The following is a 19,703-nucleotide window of genomic DNA, read 5'->3' as shown; positions in this document are numbered from 1 at the left end:
GGTAGTTTAACAGGTGAATTATGATTTAAAGAAAACAATTACAGCGAGTGACTATAATTCTTATAAAAGTCATCACTGCACAACCGCATCCATTCAGATAATAAAAAACAAGACAGATGCTATGCCAAATATGGGGCATGCTTTCATGGCTTCTGCACGTATAGAACACACACACACACACACACACACACAGACACACACACACCATCTGTCCAGGGCTAACAGGAACACAATTTATCTTCTGCATGGGCAAATTTGACCACTACAAATGAAGAATGGAGCTCACTGTTCAGATGCCATGACCAAACACAAGGCAGGATTGGGTCATGCATTTAATGTTTAGTGCGAACTGCCTCTTTAAAGCACATAATTCAATCTCAAACCACAGATAGACCAGCAAATAAATCAGGCTTCACAAAAATGTAGCAATTTGTATATTACAGCTTATTCAAAACACAGTTGGCCTATACAGTATGTCAAAAGCTATGGAGTAAAGCTAAACTTTAAGTCAAGAGTAGCCGACTTTAAACTCATTCATTATAACATTCAAGGCCACATATAAGGTGAAGGGACAGTCCAGCTCAACAGAACTGTCAGCAGTCTTTCTCCTTTTATTAGCTCACACTGCAGTGCTGAACTCTTGTGGCCAAGCTATTAAACAGCAGTACAAACCCCTCCGATTAAACCTGATCCTCTTTACCAGGTTAATGTGCAGAGATAACATTCATGAGTTGATTTCCCCCAAAATATCAATGCTATGTGGCTGTATTGTTTTTAACATTGCTGTGTGTTTGAGCCACCTAATAAAGCAACATCATTTCATTTTCATTATTATAAATGTTCCTAGTCCCTCCTGAAAGTATATCTTTCACCTATAAGACACTGTAGAAATACAGAGTAACTACTGATGACAAACATGTTTACAATGTACCAAAAAAAATATTTTATTCAGTTTTTTAAGATTAATAAACCATGATTGCAAATTGCTACAATACTGGTAAATAAATAAAAGAAATATTTTTTAATGTTGAATAAAAGATGATCATTCCTGACTTCTCAAAATTCAGTAGACAGGAAACAATCTGAAAACAGGAAACATAAGAGCAACAGTTATTCAAAATCATCCACAGTTTTGTTCACAAAATAATCATGAAACAAAAAGTATTAAACACTGCATTTCCAATTCTGTAAGCAATTAAATATGGGATGGTGTGGTATTTTGTAAAGTAAAATATGCAAACGTTATTACATAATAAAAATAATGTTACCTTAAGCTAAAATAAGTGTTTGGATGTGTAATTATGTTACTGTTGTACTTTCTGACATATAATGTTTCTATGTCTATTGGAGTGTGCGTTTGGGGAAAATAAAATGTAATAAAATCTGGAAATTAAAAAAATACATAAATGAAAGGACTGTTGAAATTGTGTAAAATAAAAAATAAATTATTAAAGGTATAAATCTCTAAAAAATAAACATAAGAGAAGACATCGAGAAAGGTCTGTTCGGTTGCCAACATTCTTCAAAATATCTAACTTTTATGTTTCACATAAAAAAAAGATTTGGAATTACATAAGAGTTAGTAAATGATAATAGAATTTTCATTTTTTAGGTGAACTATTACTTTAAAATTCCATGTTCAATGTAAATTCAATGTAAAAAAATAAATGTAATCGTTCAATTCTCATTTTCATCAGTCTCAGAGTTTTGGCTAAACAAGAGTTTATTCTCTTAAATCTGATACAACTATATTTAAGGGTTTTTATTCTGTCATCACCCTCTCTTGATCTCTGGTCCTCAGTGCTCCAGTTGGTCCTGCTGCAGATATCTGGAGCAGTCTGAGGTTTTCTTCACCTCACTGACATTTAAAGGCTCAGAGCACATGGGACACACCGACTCGGTCTCTAAGAGTCTGAAACAAACGCATACAGATACAGAAAATCAATGGATGGTTGGGTGACTAGATCCGTGGACCACGGATGGATGAGACTTACTGGGTGAACTGTGAATAGAGAGCGGGGAAATCACAGTGTGGGCACACACACCAATCCTCCTTGACCATGTGACGACCCTGAAAATAATGACACGCACATCTATCAGACAACCGGCGTCTGCATATACACACTAAAAGATCAAGTCATGTTTACTGGCATTCCTCTCCTTGCAGACACAAACAACTAAAGAATGAAATATAGCACCAAGAGAGGAAGTTAAGGAAGAGGCTGAGGAGCGGTTCTCTGGATCTGGAGCAGTTGGTCAGTAGATGAAGGTGTCTGTACTCACTGTGGCGATACAGTAAGGCAGATTGTTTTTACAGCCGGGACAGAGCAGCTCACAGTCAGGCAGACCGAAGCCACAGGAGGGACAGGGGGAGCTCTCCTCCTCCAGCTCTGAAGTATCTGGACGACTGACGGAAAACACAAGAGTGTCAATGATTGGCTCACTGCAACGCAAATGTGTTTCATACATTTAACTCAAAGCAAATATTTCTGTACATATGAAAAATGTATAAAACTCTCACATACCTTGGGTAAAGAAAAACAAAGAAAGAAAAAAAGTTTTACAAAATGTAAAGTACAGGATATCTGCCGGATTTTTAAGCTCAGATTTAAGATACGATTAGGGCAATGTCATATACTAAACTGTATAAAGCATGATTCACAGTTCAGATACAAGTTTTCACAAAACAAACAGTTTTATAAAATTATAAACTTCACATTTCAGCCTTCAAACCATTTTTAAGAAAATGGATGAATTAAAATTAAATTTAAATGTATGCATTTAGCAGACGCTTTTATCCAAAGCGACTTAGGCTTTCAATTTTACCTATCATGTGTTCCCGGGGAATCGAACCCACAACGCTTGATAGCACAATGCTCTACCAATTGAGCTACAGGAACACTGAGTCAAAAGTGATGAGTCATGATGAGGATGAGTCCAAAGTATCAATTATTATATGAATTTAAACAATTACTTATAATTAGAACAGTAATTTTGTGCAGCTTTTGTACACTGTATTTCAGAACAATTTTGTTTACACATCATCTGCAATCCGGTTTAAACCAGTGGTTTTCAACAAGGGGTCAGGGCGCAGAAGAAGGGCCTCAGATTACCCGAAATAATTTAAAATAAGACAAAACAAGCTTGAAAATAAGAACAAAAAGGGCATTTTTATAAAGAATACAAATTTTTCTAGTTATGCCAAACTAGTTGTTGCTGGAGAACGCTTGGAATTCTAAAACTGAATTAATTCTAATTATTTAAGTAACTCCTGGAGACACTTATTTTTATTTGCTTAAGAAAGGGGTGATTTAAAACAGTGGCGTAGGCAAAAGTGAGTGGACACAAGTAACTAACGGATGGAGTACGACTCAATATTCAGGTCATTTCAATCTGTTAGTTTCTTTCCCTCGTCAGAAGTCCTTTTTACAAAATTATGCAACTCGTCAAGAATTAGTCAAAAACACATTTTCAGGAACTGCTGGTTTAAACAGAAGCTGAATGCACTGATGAAGCACTGCACTTGATGCACCATTTACAGCATTTACTTTATTTGTATCTATTTTAGTGAATCAAGAGCTACAACAAAGCACAGACATTCTCATTAAATGTCCCTTGTGCGTCTTACCGGACCATGGCCTCGATCTTCTTCTTGTATTTGAGATCAATCTTGTTTCGATATTCTGGTCTCATCAGCATAGAGGCAAAGCTGAAGGCAGAGTTCCTTAATCCAGCACGATGACATTCAATCACCGCTGATGTGAGGATGGGGACAATGTCTGTAGGACACACACACACAGCTTTATGCAACATTAAAGGTGGACTTATGTTAGCTAAAAAAGGCATAATGTTCAGGGAAACCACAGAGACTATGACAGAGATGCCTTGATAGACTGAATGAACTGCTGTTGTGTTGAATCAGCTCATTACACATCACTGTCAAAACTCTTAAAGCTGTGTTGGTCATCATATAATTAGCTTAAAAGGCACACGTGATCCAAGAGATCTATTATTGACTGTTAAACCAGAGATATGTCATCTCCTCTCTATATAAGAAACGGTCTAGTGGATCTGACTGCTATAGCAGTACTGAAGTAGTTCGCTGTACGAGAGAGGCTCACGGGACGGGAATCTGCTGATGTTGTTGGACACACGGATGAGCATTCGTGCCCCCTTTAAATGATCTCCTCTTTTGACATGGATCTGAAAAATTGATGAAAACACAAACATGTAAAACTTTGCAGAACAGTGAATATCTCATTAGTACAATTTACAGAATTCTAGACCTATTCCATCCACTAACGTGTTTATTTACATAAATATAAAAATATAAATAGTAAACTGAGGCCGCAATAAGTATTTGAACACTTTTGTTCACTTCAACCAAATTTAAAATTAATGTTAAAAATATTAGATACAAGCCATCAAATCAAGTGATGCACAACCAACCAGTATCTAGGTGATTTTTACTGGATTTATGAAGTCAGTTTCTGAAATTAATAAAACAATCTGGAAGATTTTTTAATGTTTCTGAAAGTCTCTTACGATCACCAAAGCTGCATATATTTGATAAAAATACAATTTATTTTAAATTGTACATTTTACAATTTTAAATAGCTGTTGGATAAATCATACTTCATAAATCATACTCCCATGCTGATTTGGCGCTCAAGTTTCATATCTTTTTTTACCTTTTATTCTAGTCTATTACTTTTATTTTCAACTTATTTTCATTTCTTATTATTAGAAATTTTGAAAATATATATATCTATTTTTTTTTTTTTTTTGGAAACATTGATCATTTTTAACCACTATTTAATGAACAAAGCTTCAAAGAACATTTGCATTTATTTGAAATAGACTACATATACATACATATATATATATATATAGTGATTATGTAAAAATATTTACCATCACTTTTAAACAATGTAACGCCTGCCTAATGAATTAAAGTATGCATTTCTTAGTATGCATTAAAAACTTTGGAATATGCTTCTTGGATTGATACTTTGCAATATAATGCAATAACGTTCATTCATTTTACCTTTTTGGGCCCACTACATAAAATATTTTATCATAAAGATAAATGTTGTGAAAACACTGAAATATTTGCATTTATTATTTTTCTACAAATAAGATCTGTGAGGTTGTGACAGAGCAGACCTGTATGTGTGTGAATGTGTTTCCCACCTTCACTAGTATGTAGCTGTGCAGGATCATCAGGTTTGTGGCCATCTCTGCAGGGATCTTAATGTTCTGCGTCTGAAGCTCAGCATACATGCTGAACAACACATCATGGGCATTCCTGTAGTTTCCTACAACACACACACACACACACACACTTTAATTGTGCTTTACAAAAAACACAGGGTGGGAATTCCCTGAGTAGTTATTATCTTAAACTTGGAGTCTGCATTGGTGTAACACACTCCCAAACATTTGCGCTTAAAGCAGCAACAGTGAATGACTGTTTAGTAAATGTACTCCATTAGACCTTCACTACATGGATAACCAAAAAGCACTGAAAGCAGACCTGCAGATTGCTCCTCTCTGGCGATAATAATAGCAGTTCTCGCCGCCTCTCTGTACTGTTTGAGAGCCATGTACAACCGGAACAGATATTTAGCATCCTAGAAAAGAGCAGAACCAACAAACATTATCTAGTCCATACACTTTATCTGAAAACAGACTTCTGATGCTAATGTAAATACTAATATCATCAAATAAGGTAGAACATCCTACACAAATGATTTGCTCCCAATCAAACCATTTTCCAACATAAACTGTTTTAATAACTACAAAACAAAGACACACAGTCAGAATATGAAGTAATAAAGCAGAGGAACTTTACTGAAACACACTTTGACATTGCACACGCGCACACACACACACACACACACACACACACACACGGGCCTTCTGCTGGGTCACCACAAAGGAAATATCAGCAGATGCAATGAGCTACTCACGGCAAGAGACTACACACATGCAGTGACATGAAGAGAGAGAGGATGAGTGAGAGATGATGAGTGGAAGGACAACAGGAACCAATCACATGATGAGAGCAACAAATCATTCACATTATAAAATTGCAAATATCAATAGATGCTTGTTTTGAAAATAGTTACGGTCCACAATTTCAAAAGAAACACCGGACAATAAATGATAAAGTAAAGGCAATGTTAGAGCAACTACTAGATAATCCTCATGTGTCTAATTTAATTTATTTTGTAAAAATCCTGGAACAAGAAGTGATGTCATGGAACATAAACATTTACAAATAGTTCTGACTCCAAATTCAGATTGGAACAAAAGCGGTAAGTTTCTACAATACCATTCAAATGCAGTTAGATATTTAAAAAACATATGTAAAAGTCTATTTAAAAGTCTCTCTATTTAAAAGAGTACTAATGTATAAATGTGTACTAAGTATTATTACATTTACTCCAGTCTTCAGTGTCTTTAATGCTGATTTGCTGATCAAAAAACTGTTTTTTTTTTTTTTTTTGGAAACCATAATACATTTTCAGATACATTTGTATTTTTTTTTGGATGAAAATAAAGTCCAAAAGAACAAGATTTATTTGAATTTGTTTTGTAAAAATGTAGAAGTCTCCACTCTCACTTTTGATCACTTTATTTCATCTTGCTAAACTAAATCTTGACAAAACATTATATATTTTTTTATTATAGATTTTTATTATAAACTAAAATATACTATATTTCTTTGAGGAACAATGTCATATTCCGATTCATTAAGTTCCAATTAATGTATTAAACAAAATTCCGAATTTAATTTAATTCCAGATAATATTACCTTTGGCATTCCGTCACTTTCCCCCATCAGATAATCAATAAGCTGATTGGTCAGAGCTTCATCCTTTGCTTCCCCTACCTGTTAAACAGACAGTGATCAAATCTTTAACAGAAATTAATTATAATTATAAATCTATAACATTTTTGTATTATTTATTTTTTTAAGCAAGTGAATTCAAGCATCAGGCAACATTGACATCTGTTTATTTCTTGTCTTTAAAAAACATTATCTAGAAATGGGAATCAGACGGGATCTGGTGATATCTCTGGGTAATACTATTCAAAATAAATGATGTGAGCTGTAGTGTAGTAAAGAGCGAGTGAGTTGCTCCCCAGCTGTACTCACTGTCTCAATGGCCATCTCTATGGACAAACTGTCATCAGAGCTAGGACATTTCAAGAAGTGCTTCAGCGCCTGTGTGTGGACAGACAGACAGACACAGATATATTAATACGCATTTAATGACGGAGGTAATTAGCACAGTCAGTTGAGTAAAGAACCCCTTTGGAGTTAATGAGCAAAGAGAGAAGGGCGAGCAAGTGTGTCGAAGACTGAGAGCAAATGAAGAGAAAGTGCACTCATGCATGGGAGGGAGGGAAAGACAGGAAAAGAAGCACACACAGTTCTCGTACCCTGCTGTACTGTCCACACTTCTGGAAGAACTTCCCAGCCTGAAGATGATTCTTCTCCCCCTCAAAATACAACGCTATGCTCTGATAGTCCTCTACTGTAGCCTCCGAACCTGGACACATGAACAGAGCATTGACATACTGAACTATTTATTTTGAAAACTACTATAACTCATATTTCATCAGCACATATATGATGTGGACATGTACTGCGCAGCAGGAGTGAGGAGATCAGAGAGCTCACCGATGATGTCAGCGTAGACCTCCATCTGCCCGTGCTGCTGGGCGAGCTGGAAAGCTTCATCGCTGCAACGTGATAAAACCAGGAACTGGATCGCTGAGCCATAATCACTCAAACGCAGGAAGAACCTGTGCAGTCACAAAACATTTGTCAGGCAAACAAAGGACTAATAATCTGGAAAATGCACTTTCACTGGTTAGGAATACATCTTGTAAAAGAGGAGAAATTATATCATTTACCGTATTTTCCGGACTATAAGTCACACTTTTTTTCATAGTTTGGCTGGTCCTGCGACTTATAGTCAGGTGCGACTTATTTATCAAAATTAATTTGACATGAACCGAGAGAAATGAACCAAGAGAAAACATTACCATATCCAGCCACGAGAGGGCGCTCTATGCTGCTTCTGTAGTCTACACTGAAAACATAGAGCGCCCTCTCGTGGCTGGAGATGGTAATGTTTTCTCTTGGTTCTAAATAAATGCGACTTATAGTCCAGTGCAACTTATATATGTTTTTTTCCTCATCGTGACATATTTTTGGGACTGATGCGACCTATACTCAGGTGCGACTTATAGTCCGAAAAATACGGGTAATTTCCTAGACAGAGGTTTTTGTGGTTTCTCTCTTTACTCACCTGGCCACCATTTTGGCTCCTTCGATGGACTGAGTTTCTCGTACGATGCGGACAGCATCCTCAGGGCTGTTAAGATGCTCCAGTAGGATCCGAATGACGTTGTCCCAGTCTCGTGCACTCTCATAGGCCATTGCTGCCTCTTTATATCTATTCACATTCGCAAAATTTGGAAAGTGGCAATCAGGGAATGCTGGACTAAGTGTTGCTTGAACATGATTTTATGATAATGTTCATGACACGAGAAGAAACGTTTCCCTGGATAAACACACTATCTTTTAGAATTCAAGTGCTCCTATTTAGAGAGAAACAAACCATTAATTAAACTGAGCTGAAAACATTTTCAATATTTTCAGTCAATCAGAAAAAAAAATTAAAATTTTTTAACTATCCTCAATGCTGTATCTCAATTCACACAGTAGTACACAACAGTCAACCGCAAAAACAACGGTTTAATTCTAATGAGAAGGTGGAATTTATTTATTTTTTGCATTTTGGTGGAAAATCTTTAATAACAGTAAATACATATATATAAATGATATATGTTGTTGGAAGTGTGTTTTCTTGGAGCGACTGTACTGCATTTGATACATACTTGCCATCTGCCTCTTTTGCCTTGGCGTACTGCAGGTGAATCTTTGGGGAAGTCACATGGGGCAAAAGCTCGCCCACCTTTGCCCTGAGTCAACAGATCAACATTAGCCACAAATCACAGGTTTCCACAGCACAACATTCAAATCTGTGATGTTTTGCGGTGAAGTTGCATTACCAGTTCTTGCAGCGTATGTAGACAGAGGCAGCTTTGTCATAGTACTGGCCTTTCTCATACAACTGAGCTGCTTCTGAATATTGCTACACACAAAAAAAGCATTCAGTTAACAACAAAAACATCATGAATCACAGCATACTACTCTTTAACAGACGCAAATGAGATATAAACACACATTCAGAAACACAAACACGCACCTTCATGCTTTCCAGAATGGCTCCACAGTCTTTCTTCAGAGCTCTGCTGGGGTGTTTGATGGCCTGGTTGGCTCCTCTACGGATGTCACCCATACGAATAGACATACGAGCCACTCCTGCCAGACAGCTCTCATCATGATCCTGGAACTACAAACACACGTATCAGGATCTCCTGCCAACTACGGGCCTCCATCCATCACATCTTTCAAGAAGCAGCTGAATAAACCTGCTATTGTACACTATAAATATCATTGGCTCTTAGACAAATTAGCTTTTGCAACACTTTTGGAAGTAATGCAAGATGCAGGATCTATGTTCTATGTTCTATGTTCTATCCCATCTCACCTTCTTGTTTCCTGTTATGCCTTTCTCGTAGTGAGCCAGTGCATTTGTATAATCTCCACTAGAAGGCGACACAACAACGTATGACATTACAGTCAGGTACAGGAACATGTGCATGAGCATGTGATGTCGTATGTGATTAGCTAATGCAGTGTAGCTGACTTACACAAATTCGAGCTGTATGGCATATTCTTTAGAAATAAATGGGATCTCATCAGGGTCCAGTCTTTTGGCCAGCTGTAATGCACTGTCCCAATGCTGCAGGTCCCTTCTCATCTACACACACAACAGCTCAACTGCTACAGTGATAAAAGTAATACTTAAATGCACACATGTGAGGTTTCATGCATGTGTGTGCATGTCTGTTTTACCTCCAAAGCTGCCATCGGATAAGAAGAAGTCAGATACAAGTCCTGGGCTCGGTTGTAGTCGTTGCAGAACATGGCCAAATGACCAGCCAGCAAATTTTGATCTTCAATTCCCTACAGACACAGTTGAAGAAAAACAATGCATTGCATTAAACAGTTTAAACTTCTCGTTTTTAAAAATTGCTCTTTTCCAAAACCTACTACTACACCTAAATGGAGCCCTTTCTCAGACAGATATCATTTTTCAACAATTATTGACATACACACTATATTACCTTGGCATTAACTTACAGCAAACTTGTAAATGCTGCCGTGTGAGCGTTACTTTCTCTTTGAGAGATACATGCAATGCCTTAATGTTAGTGGCAGATGCACAGCTTTTGGAACAGCTTTGAATCCGCAGTGCATATACTGTATGATGCCTTATAGTTGCAATGCAACGGAACTAGTGACAGATCTTTTCTTCCACACATATCCATCATCAAAACATAATTTATTTGTTGTTGACAGGATAGACGCAGATCTTAATGCGAGCTTGCAGTCGACTGTAAAAAAGAGGTAGGGTTTATGCTGACAAAATAACTGGAGTAGTCTGGAATCCTTCACCAGATTCTGTCGTTTCATGACATTTTGACATGCGGTCACACCTTGATGTCCTCTAGGGACATGACCATGCCGACGTTTCCCATCATGCGGTATACTCTGATGGCCAGTTCCACCTCCATGTGATGAAGACATGCCCTGCCCAGCTCACTCCATGCCTCGCTTCTGTTCAAAGCTTTACAGATATTCCACGCATCAGAAAACCTGCACACACACACACTGTAGCTGAAGAAATCCGATGTCAAATTAGTTGCAATCACTAATACATTATGCATGCAACAACCATGCTTCCAGAAGCATTGAGGTTTGTATTATTTGGCTTGGTTTAGTAAAGCCTGCACAATAAACTAGCAATGTAGCATGAAAATACCTTTTGAGCATAACAGCCTGTTGCAGTAACGGCTGGAGTTTGTCTTTACTGGTGTCACTGTGTGGGTTGTTGAGGAATGAATGTGTGTTCAGAACCACACTATTAATCTTCCCACTCTGGGTCTGACATGTCAGCTCCCCGTTATGCAACAGCAAGGGCTTATGGGAAAATGGCAACTTGGTGGCACCTACTAGAATCACTTTAGAACCTAGAAAAAAACAATGCATTGCATATATGTTGATATTCTCATAACTTGACAATTTGAGGCTTATCTCTCCAAGGCAATGTTCATGTTTTCCTCAAAACGACTGAAAGAATGTCTGAGTGATATCAGTTTTACCCTGTATGGTGTCTTTGTGGAAGGCATACGTGTAAACTTTGTCTTCCTCATACGCCACAAACACGCCTTTATTGCCGAACCAGTTTTCCCACAATACCCCTTTAATGGCAGGAGAGAAGTCTGGGATCTCAAACACGGAATCATTCACCTGTAGGAAATACAGAATTCACATTAGCCTCTTACTACTGCTCACTAAATACATAGTTCACCCAAAAATTTTAATTCTGTAATCATTTATTTAACCCTCGTGATCTTTCCAAACCTGATCGACTTCCTTTTATCTGGAAGTCAATGGTCACCACAACTGTTTGGTTACCAATATTCTCTTCAGAAGATGTTTTGAAAATAAAGTCAGTCACACAGGTTTGGAACGACATGAGGGGAAGTCATTTTAGGTGTACTATCCCTTTAAGAGATGAAATATGTTTTTGTACCGGGCAATATAGGAAGCTGTCACTTTTTTCATCAATAAAAACGAGACGTGTTCCATTGGGGTCTGGAAAGACTTTGCGTACACCCACTGTGTGCCGATACTCATTCACACTTTGCCAGTCTTCAAAATAAAAACACTGAATCAAGCCGGTCTACAGAAAGAAAGATGAGCAGAAAAACATTCAGAATGATACAAGTTTAGGTTAATAAGGTACATGAGGTCATGTTATATAAGAAACAGTCGCACTAAAGAGAACACATTACACACACTTTAGTACCTTACTGCTTTTATAAAACTTCGAAATGTTAAGGACATAAACTTTCATCCTATGCATCCTTTGCTAGAGGATATATACCATATAAAAATAACAGAACTATAATGTATTATTAACAGAAACCGGGAATGTTAATATAAGTAGATTGATTAACTATAATTCATTTTGTTACGTTTCAAGAACTTGTTTTTTTGATAAAGAAATGCTGTTTGATTTCAGTTTACATATTGATTGTACTTTTTAAATTGTTAAGATTGTTTTAATGTATTATTAATACTAATAATATTTTAAATATCCACTGTCATGTCAAATATGATGTAAAGCTGTGTTCATGCCATTTAAAAATATTAGGTCTCCGCTCGTGTGGCATAGTAAAGTGTCCTTCAGGGTACTTTTCGGCTAATGTTTAATGAATGCTGCATTTTGGACATACTAGTTTTTGCATACTGTATAGTAAGGAATTAGGTGATGTATGCAATTTATGAAGTATATTTAACACAAACCAATTAGCATCTAAAACCATAACTATCGGTTTAATAAAACGAGGTAAAGGAGAAAAACTCACGTCCGTCCCATAATACAGAAACTCAGAGGTGAGAGCATGACTGAGTATGCGGTATTTCTGATCGGCTTCTGGGAACAGTTTCGTCTGTCTGTCCTCCTGAACAACCTGCTCATCTCCATCAATCTTTCATACACATGCACACACACACAAATGAAAACAACAATTAAGATGAAAAAGCTGACCAATTAAAACATTTTTTCACATGATTGTCTTCTTACCACATGCAACTGGACCTTCCCCTCAAACAAGGCAGCAGCATAGTCACAGTTCAGACACATACTGGCCACTGTTCCTAAATACTCGGTGTCTTTTACACGCTCCACACCTGAAACACACACATGCACACTTTCAGGGACAGTTCACCCAAAGATGAACATTCTGTCAGCATTTACTCACCATCATGTCATTCCAAAAACACATAAGATTTTAAAATGATATGTAAAAATTGATAGCCTGAATGCACTGTAAGTCGCTTTGGATAAAAGCGTCTGCTAAATGCGTAAATTTAATTTAATTTAATTTAAAACGCAAAATGAAACCTTATTTTTACTGAAATCTGACAGGTTTCTGTCCTGCATTGAAAGTCCAAGTAATCAAAACGTATACGGTCATAAAAATGTCATAAAAATAATCCATATGACTCGAGCAGTCTTGTGAAGAAATATGATTGATTTATAAGATGAACAGAGATTTCATATATATCTTAATTTGTGAAGAATAACTAAAGTCTTATGGGTTCAGAACAATATGAGGAAGAGCAAAAGATGACCGATTTTTCTTTTTTGGGTGAACTTTCCCTTTGAATACAGAAAGTCAAAACTTTCCCTTTGCCTGAGGGAATGTGAATGTGAATTCATGCTGGTTCTCACTTACCACTGTCTCCTAACGCATAAAACCATGCTCTGTTATTCATGCCTACAGCAACATGATATGGTCCAACAGCTATGAAACTAGGCTCTACTTCCACTGCAATAGCAACGGGGGGCTCCTGAGAAGAGATAAAAAACTATCAATAAATTATACTTTTACATCTTCTAAAAAACTTTCTGGCCAAAACACAACATAAGTGTTGCTATGCAGTTTCTCAAGTGCCCTGAATCATTCCCTTGGCTCCACCCCCATGTCAAAACAGTGCCAGAAATCAAGACGCACAAAAACGTGAAGCGCAAAGGGGAAACAAACTTGACTGAAATGCAAAATAAAAGCAGCGTTGCAAATAAATGAGTAGATCTGTCCATGGAAAATATGCATTGCAAAATCATTGCTTTCACGCTGTTTCATTCATGTTTTACAATTATTTATTTTTGTTGGCAAAACGTAATTTTTTCACAATACTACATTTTTTTTTTTTTTTGCAATTCATTATTTTGTTTGCAAAACTTAATTATTTTGCATATAAATGCGACATTATATTGACTCCATAAGGTGTGCCATTCATTTTCTAAGCAGTCAGAGATGATGCAACGGGTTAAAAAAAATCCCTCTGACCATATCTGCAGGTTCTTTTAAGCTGAGCCATTTAGCGACCACCCAGAGCACACTAGAAAGCAACTGTATGTCTGTGTGTCGTCTCTTACCCCTTCCACCTGGTTGTCGACTGTAACTTCCAGCAGCGATGTAAGATAAGCGATTCTAGTGCCACTGCTGTCTCCCAATATTGGCAGCTTGGTGAGGAAGACGTGCAAAGATCCCTGCTGAGAAGATACAGCGAGCAGCTGGCCGTCATCAGTCCAACACATCTGATCAAGGCCTGAGAAAAACACCCACAGAACTAAGAACCAATGCTTTACATACAAATACACTGCATGAGTACACACCAGATATTAAGTTTACCTTTGGTCTCCTCATCCAGAGTGACTATAGCATACATTTCCTTCAGATCAGTCAAGTCGTGTATCTTAATACTGACAGGGAGATATAATAATGTTATCTCAAAGCACAAGAAGAGTGGTGGATGAAACCGTTATGAGGTGCATACTAATGAACACTTTTACCAGTTGTCCCCGCAGGACGCAGCCTTGTTTAGAGACTGTGAGATGGCGATGCTAGTCAGGCTGTCTTTATGATTGTGCGCTTGAAACAACTCTTGGCCAATCTCACGGATATGTGTGGAAATGACCACAAAGTAGCCATGTGAAAAGCCAATCATGATATAGCCATCCCCATACCTAGAGAAAGAAAGAAACATGAAAGACACAACTAAATGTGCAATTACTTGATTTGAGTGATTTGTTTTCTCTTTGTATTTTTTTTGTATTCTTTAGGTATAAGAAAGGTACATTACAAATAAAATGTATTATTATAATTATAAAATGACCTACAGCCAGACTTTGACATGCATATTAAAACTGTGTGTGTGCGTGCGTGCGTGCATGTATGCGTGTGTGTGTGTGTACCAGCGGTAGGAGATGATGTTGCCGTAACGCTGCTGGAATGCCAGTTCTATGGGGTTATCAGGGTCATTCAGATTAAACAGAAACAGAGTCTTCTTCCCCAAAGCCACACTCACCTGTAAATTAAAGATCATTTAGTAAATCTATAGATATTTTTTCATACTCATGAAACAACGTGAAAAAAAAAAAAAAAAAAACAGATTTGGTGGAAGCAGCCAGCAGAAGTTGCTTCTCAATGTTTCTGAGCAGATGAAGAAAAAATTAGATGCTTAGGGTTTAGAAATTTTATTTTTATTTTCCAATAAAGTTTAAAATAAAATAAAAATTTTAAAAATTGTTTTGCAAAAATTGTAATGTATAAAAAAGCGTAAAAATATTATTGCAATTTAAGATTTTGCTCTTACATTAATTTCTACCTACTGTATAAGTAATGAGCTTGTGAACATACAGTGCTTTCTCCTGGAGATGATCTCTCGTCTGTTTTCATCACTGAGAACTGAACATCTGCAGGATCTGCTCTCACAGAAGTCTGAAGAAGAAAAAAGGGAGATAGATTATGCTATTTATAGGTCTGCAATCAACATATACAGCATTACAGGATCTCTCTCTCTCTGAGGACCCTGACGCACCTGTCGAATGGTGTCTCCCTCGTGGTTGCTGATGGTTATGCTGCGGTCTTCGCTGCCCAAAGCCAGCAGGTTATGGGAGCTCCAACAGCCACAAGTGATTTTCTTTGTGTGCTTACCTACATGAACACATGCATGATGTGAAAACTAGTCAGCACTCTATAAAATTCAGGTTTCATAAATTAATCAAATTTCTACCCAGATTAAATAGTAAAATAAAGAGGAAAATATGCTTTTAATAGACAAATGTCGGTAGTCGGAAATGTGATACATCACGGTAATGAATATGCTAATGAATATTCACTCCTAAATACCATGAATAATTATATATTACAAATTATTCCGAATTTCACATGAGAAGCACATGGAGGAACATGTGAGAGATGTGCTGAATGAAAGCACATTCACTCTCTGACAGCAGATGGCGCTAAACTGCAGAAAAAAGCAGCCTTTACTCTGGAAACCCCATAAATAAAGCAGCTGCGCTACTTTCTAAACCATATTTAAATAGTTTTAAATAGCCATTCAGGTTTGTGTATTCGCTATGATGTTCATCACAGCGCCAAATACTAAAGTATTTAGACTTAATAGGCTATTTATTTTCAAACTTTTTTTTTTCATTTTAATTTGGACTATAACATGCCCTAGATAATTGTTTGAAAGTGTTTTGATTCTTTATTGTTCGTTCACACTTTACGTTAGGGCTTCATTGGTTAATTCATTAGTTAACAAACTAAAAAACATAGTTGAAAAAACGTATTCATTAATCTTAGGTATTACAATATTTTATAATGTATAATATTTTATAATGTTGTAAAAATCTAAAGTTGCAACGGTTTTGTTTAATGAGCTAACATGAACTAAGAAATAAAATAAAAAAGATTAATGACTTCTGTAGCAAATGTAGCTATTGCTCATTGTGAATGTTAATTATTAACTAATGAAGTCTTATTGTAAAATTATACCTGTTGGTCTTTATAGTTATTTTGCACTTTAATCTGTGCAAAACCTAACTTTATATATTTTTTTCTGTATTGCTTTATTGTATTTAAATGTTCAGTTATTTTTGTTATAATAAAAAAGTTATTTAACCTGTTATTATACTGTATTATGTCCAATGTTAAACTTCAATACCATGATAATACCGTATACTGTGATGAAAGCATGAGCAATTAACCGCAATTGGAAAAGTTGATACCGGCATATCCCTAGCTTTCAAAACAGTTTTAAAGTTTAAAATTAAAAGAAATATTAGAAGTATCAAACCCCCAGTGTGTTTGAAGAGTTTATTGCATACAGCAAATCTATTTCTGTGCATGTGTCTGCCAAAAATATATATGTGAAACATATTATGAATACACTGAAAGTTGTAATAAATATAATTTCACCCAGAACCGGAATCTTGCGTGAGGTTTGCTGGTTGTAGATGAGCAGGTTTCCTTTAGATGTGCCAACAGCCAACAGCGGCCCAGTTCTGGACCAGAGCAGGAATGACATCTGATCTCTGTGTCAACAAGAAAACATGATTGAAATCAGATTCAATCGATTTATTCTCAATAACATGTTCGCTCTCTCTCGTCTCATCGACTAACTTCATGCCGCTGTCCAGCTGTGAGGTCTTGTTAACATTTGCATCCCACAAGTAAACAGAACTGGACTTCTCAGCAAGCACAGCCAAGATATCGCCATCTTTATCCCAGTCGAGAGACACACAGTTCCTGCATGCACAAAAATATCCAAGTGTGAGCAACAACAGAAAGAGAAGAATTATAGCTCTTTAGTTATTCAGAAACCAAATCACATCATAACTCTCTCTTCCAATTAAAGTGTCAGATATACAGAAGGTGTCTGAATGCTCACTTACCCTGGGAGATTTAACTCATTCACCTTCTGCCCATGCCGATCAAATATTTTTACTAAATTGTCAGGGCTGTGGATATATAAAATATGACATACATCACTTTTAACTCACAGGCTCCCAGAATAGATTGAGTAATAAACCAGCAGTTTCTCACCCTGCAACTGCAAGATAGTTTCCTACTGTTTTCTGCCATTTGTATTGCAAACATGATCCAGACCAGGACTTTTCTGACAGCGTGAAAACACGCTGAAAAGAGACAAACATCAAAATGTGACATCAATAGAGTTCGCTGATCAATTACAGTCATACAATAACATATTACAAATTACTCTAAACGACATAATCAACAAATATAAAGTTACAAACCGACCAGTTCTTTAAATCAACATTTTTTTTAGTTAATCGATATTTCGCTAAGTATATATATGTATATATATATTATTTACACGCATTTATGTTTTCTGCTAAGACATGAACTGCTAGCTAACTTCACTAGCCGTCGTGCTAACGCTGTCCGTGACGCTCTTAAAAACACGCCAACACTCGTCTTCACCAAAGCACATGTGCGCTACAAACAGAGATATTACCTTTTTTAATGCGACATTGCTGTTTTATATATGTAAAAAAAGAAATACGTGCCTTCATTTTTGTTTTGTCGAAACGTTTCACTTCCCAAGCTGCTTCTCTCCGACGCGTCTTTGATCTCTCCTAGCAACCGCTTAGCAGCAGCCAATCAGCGTTCAGCAAGGCATGCTTGACGAAACAACGTAGTACGTAAAAGGAAATTTTAAATAAGATAAATACATAAAAAATAAAGACATATATATTTCACTTATATTTATTTGATTGCCTAACACTAATCTTAGTGCATCTCTCCTGAAAACCATAAAACGAAGTTTTGAGTTCATTTTTTTTTTATCATTAAATTGGTTGGAATACGAAATAAATGTAGAATTATTTTATTTCATGTCGTTTGTAGAGTATGCCAGGAACAAGTTATTTATATAAAAAAAGACATGAAATTGTATGTACAGTCAAACTCAACGTTTTGGCTATTTTTAACCAAACTTTGTACAAAGATGGTTCTCAACTATCTGGAAGATATAACAGAATGATTTGATATACTATTTTAATTTATACAGTAAATTTTCCATACATAGTTATTCCCATTAAATGTTTCTGACTAAAACTGAGGGCTTATATAGATGATGTCAAGAATCAGAACAGGTGAGAACTAATGAGTAGCTATGGAAACAAATGAGTAAATTAACTCAGATTTCAGGTCAGTGCAGCAATGTAGTTCACTTAAAATATGCATTAAATACAAACAGTATAAAATAAACATTTAAATATACATGAAATTTAACATTAACTATTCCTATTGGACTGTTGGACCAAAAGTTCATTTCCCATCCTGCTTGAATGACATGCTTTACTGTTTGCATCATTGACAAGTAACTACTAGAAGTAGAGACTTCTCACTCTGCCTTCTCCATATAGACCTGTTAGGTGAACAGAAGCAGTCTCCATTTAAAGAGGTGAAAGATTTTGTGTTGACACTCGTGTGCAAGGATGGCATTCAAGGAAGTAAGTGACAGGAACAAAAAGAGATGGTGCCATGCTTTCACTTCTATGAAACTTCTATGCCCACGTGTTGCTGAAAGCACCTTATTCACAAAAGGAATAATTTCAGCCGAATGCTGTTAACTGAATGTCGTATCTGACTGCTGCTTTGCATCTGAACTGCTGCTGGTTTATGATATTGAGAAAATCCGCTGGAGCCACAATGTGAAGTGCTAGCTTTCAGAAGAGCAACAACATGATGTGAGTCTCTACCGCTGTGATTTGCATTGCTTTACATGGTCTTTTTGATGGTCTGGAACAAATTACAAATGATCTTAATTCTTCTTTTCATAGAATTGTAGTGGACCTCAAAGAAGAAGTGTGTTATCAGAGATGCCATGACCATGAGTGCAGGAGACAAAACAACAGAGAAAGAGCACCACAAAAAACCTTACTTTAGAGCTACTATATAGCTGTAATACTGTAGCTTGTCCTGCCACTAGAGGAGACGCTTTGTTTGCTAATGTTGATCTCGCTTCCAGATAGACATCTGTTTAGATGCAGTGCTGAAATAAAGCTGAAACTGAATATGAATATATATATATATATATATATATGAATATTAAACATTGCTTTGGCTTAGTTCAAGCTGAAGTACTATTACTAGTGTTTGTG

The 19,703-nt window shown here is 36.5% G+C and overlaps 1 protein-coding gene across 2 annotated transcripts; it reads right to left on the bottom strand.

Annotated features, from left to right (window-relative positions):
• Positions 1 to 919: 919 nt before the first annotated feature.
• LOC127959328 (WD repeat-containing protein 19) lies at positions 920 to 18,636 on the bottom strand. 2 transcript variants are annotated; one of them, XM_052558455.1, is made up of 37 exons: positions 18,105 to 18,636; positions 17,620 to 17,711; positions 17,469 to 17,534; positions 17,197 to 17,322; positions 16,993 to 17,108; positions 15,608 to 15,723; positions 15,427 to 15,507; positions 14,982 to 15,094; positions 14,580 to 14,753; positions 14,419 to 14,489; positions 14,163 to 14,335; positions 13,459 to 13,573; positions 12,804 to 12,910; positions 12,586 to 12,708; positions 11,748 to 11,897; positions 11,314 to 11,461; positions 10,974 to 11,181; positions 10,648 to 10,807; positions 10,004 to 10,114; positions 9,799 to 9,908; positions 9,636 to 9,693; positions 9,291 to 9,437; positions 9,094 to 9,176; positions 8,920 to 9,003; positions 8,328 to 8,474; positions 7,694 to 7,818; positions 7,453 to 7,562; positions 7,166 to 7,234; positions 6,821 to 6,898; positions 5,537 to 5,633; positions 5,194 to 5,318; positions 4,122 to 4,203; positions 3,629 to 3,779; positions 2,284 to 2,407; positions 1,995 to 2,071; positions 1,778 to 1,912; positions 920 to 1,082 (listed from the first exon to the last, which is right to left on the bottom strand). In XM_052558455.1, the coding sequence occupies exons 1-36, from the start codon at positions 18,108 to 18,110 to the stop codon at positions 1,798 to 1,800; spliced, it is 4,038 nt and encodes a 1,345-aa protein (XP_052414415.1). In that variant the 5' UTR covers positions 18,111 to 18,636; the 3' UTR covers positions 920 to 1,082; positions 1,778 to 1,797. The 2 variants fall into 2 exon arrangements, with proteins under 2 accessions (XP_052414415.1, XP_052414499.1); XM_052558539.1 differs by lacking the exon at positions 920 to 1,082 and having other exon boundaries at positions 1,706 to 1,912; positions 18,105 to 18,236.
• Positions 18,637 to 19,703: the final 1,067 nt, after the last annotated feature.

The sequence above is a fragment of the Carassius gibelio genome, chromosome A1 (assembly GCF_023724105.1).
Source record: "Carassius gibelio isolate Cgi1373 ecotype wild population from Czech Republic chromosome A1, carGib1.2-hapl.c, whole genome shotgun sequence".
NCBI classification, from domain to species: Eukaryota; Metazoa; Chordata; class Actinopteri; order Cypriniformes; family Cyprinidae; genus Carassius; species Carassius gibelio.
This window is presented reverse-complemented; position numbering and strand designations above follow the sequence as displayed.

Excerpts from the sequence above, each read along its gene's own strand:
- LOC127959328 (XM_052558455.1), bottom strand. Across the intron at positions 12,911-13,458 it reads TTATGCGTTAGGAGACAGTG|GTGTGGAGCGTGTAAAAGAC; the intron begins GTAAGTGAGAAC and ends TGTGTGTTTCAG. Across the intron at positions 9,004-9,093 it reads TACATACGCTGCAAGAACTG|GGCAAAGGTGGGCGAGCTTT; the intron begins GTAATGCAACTT and ends CTGTTGACTCAG.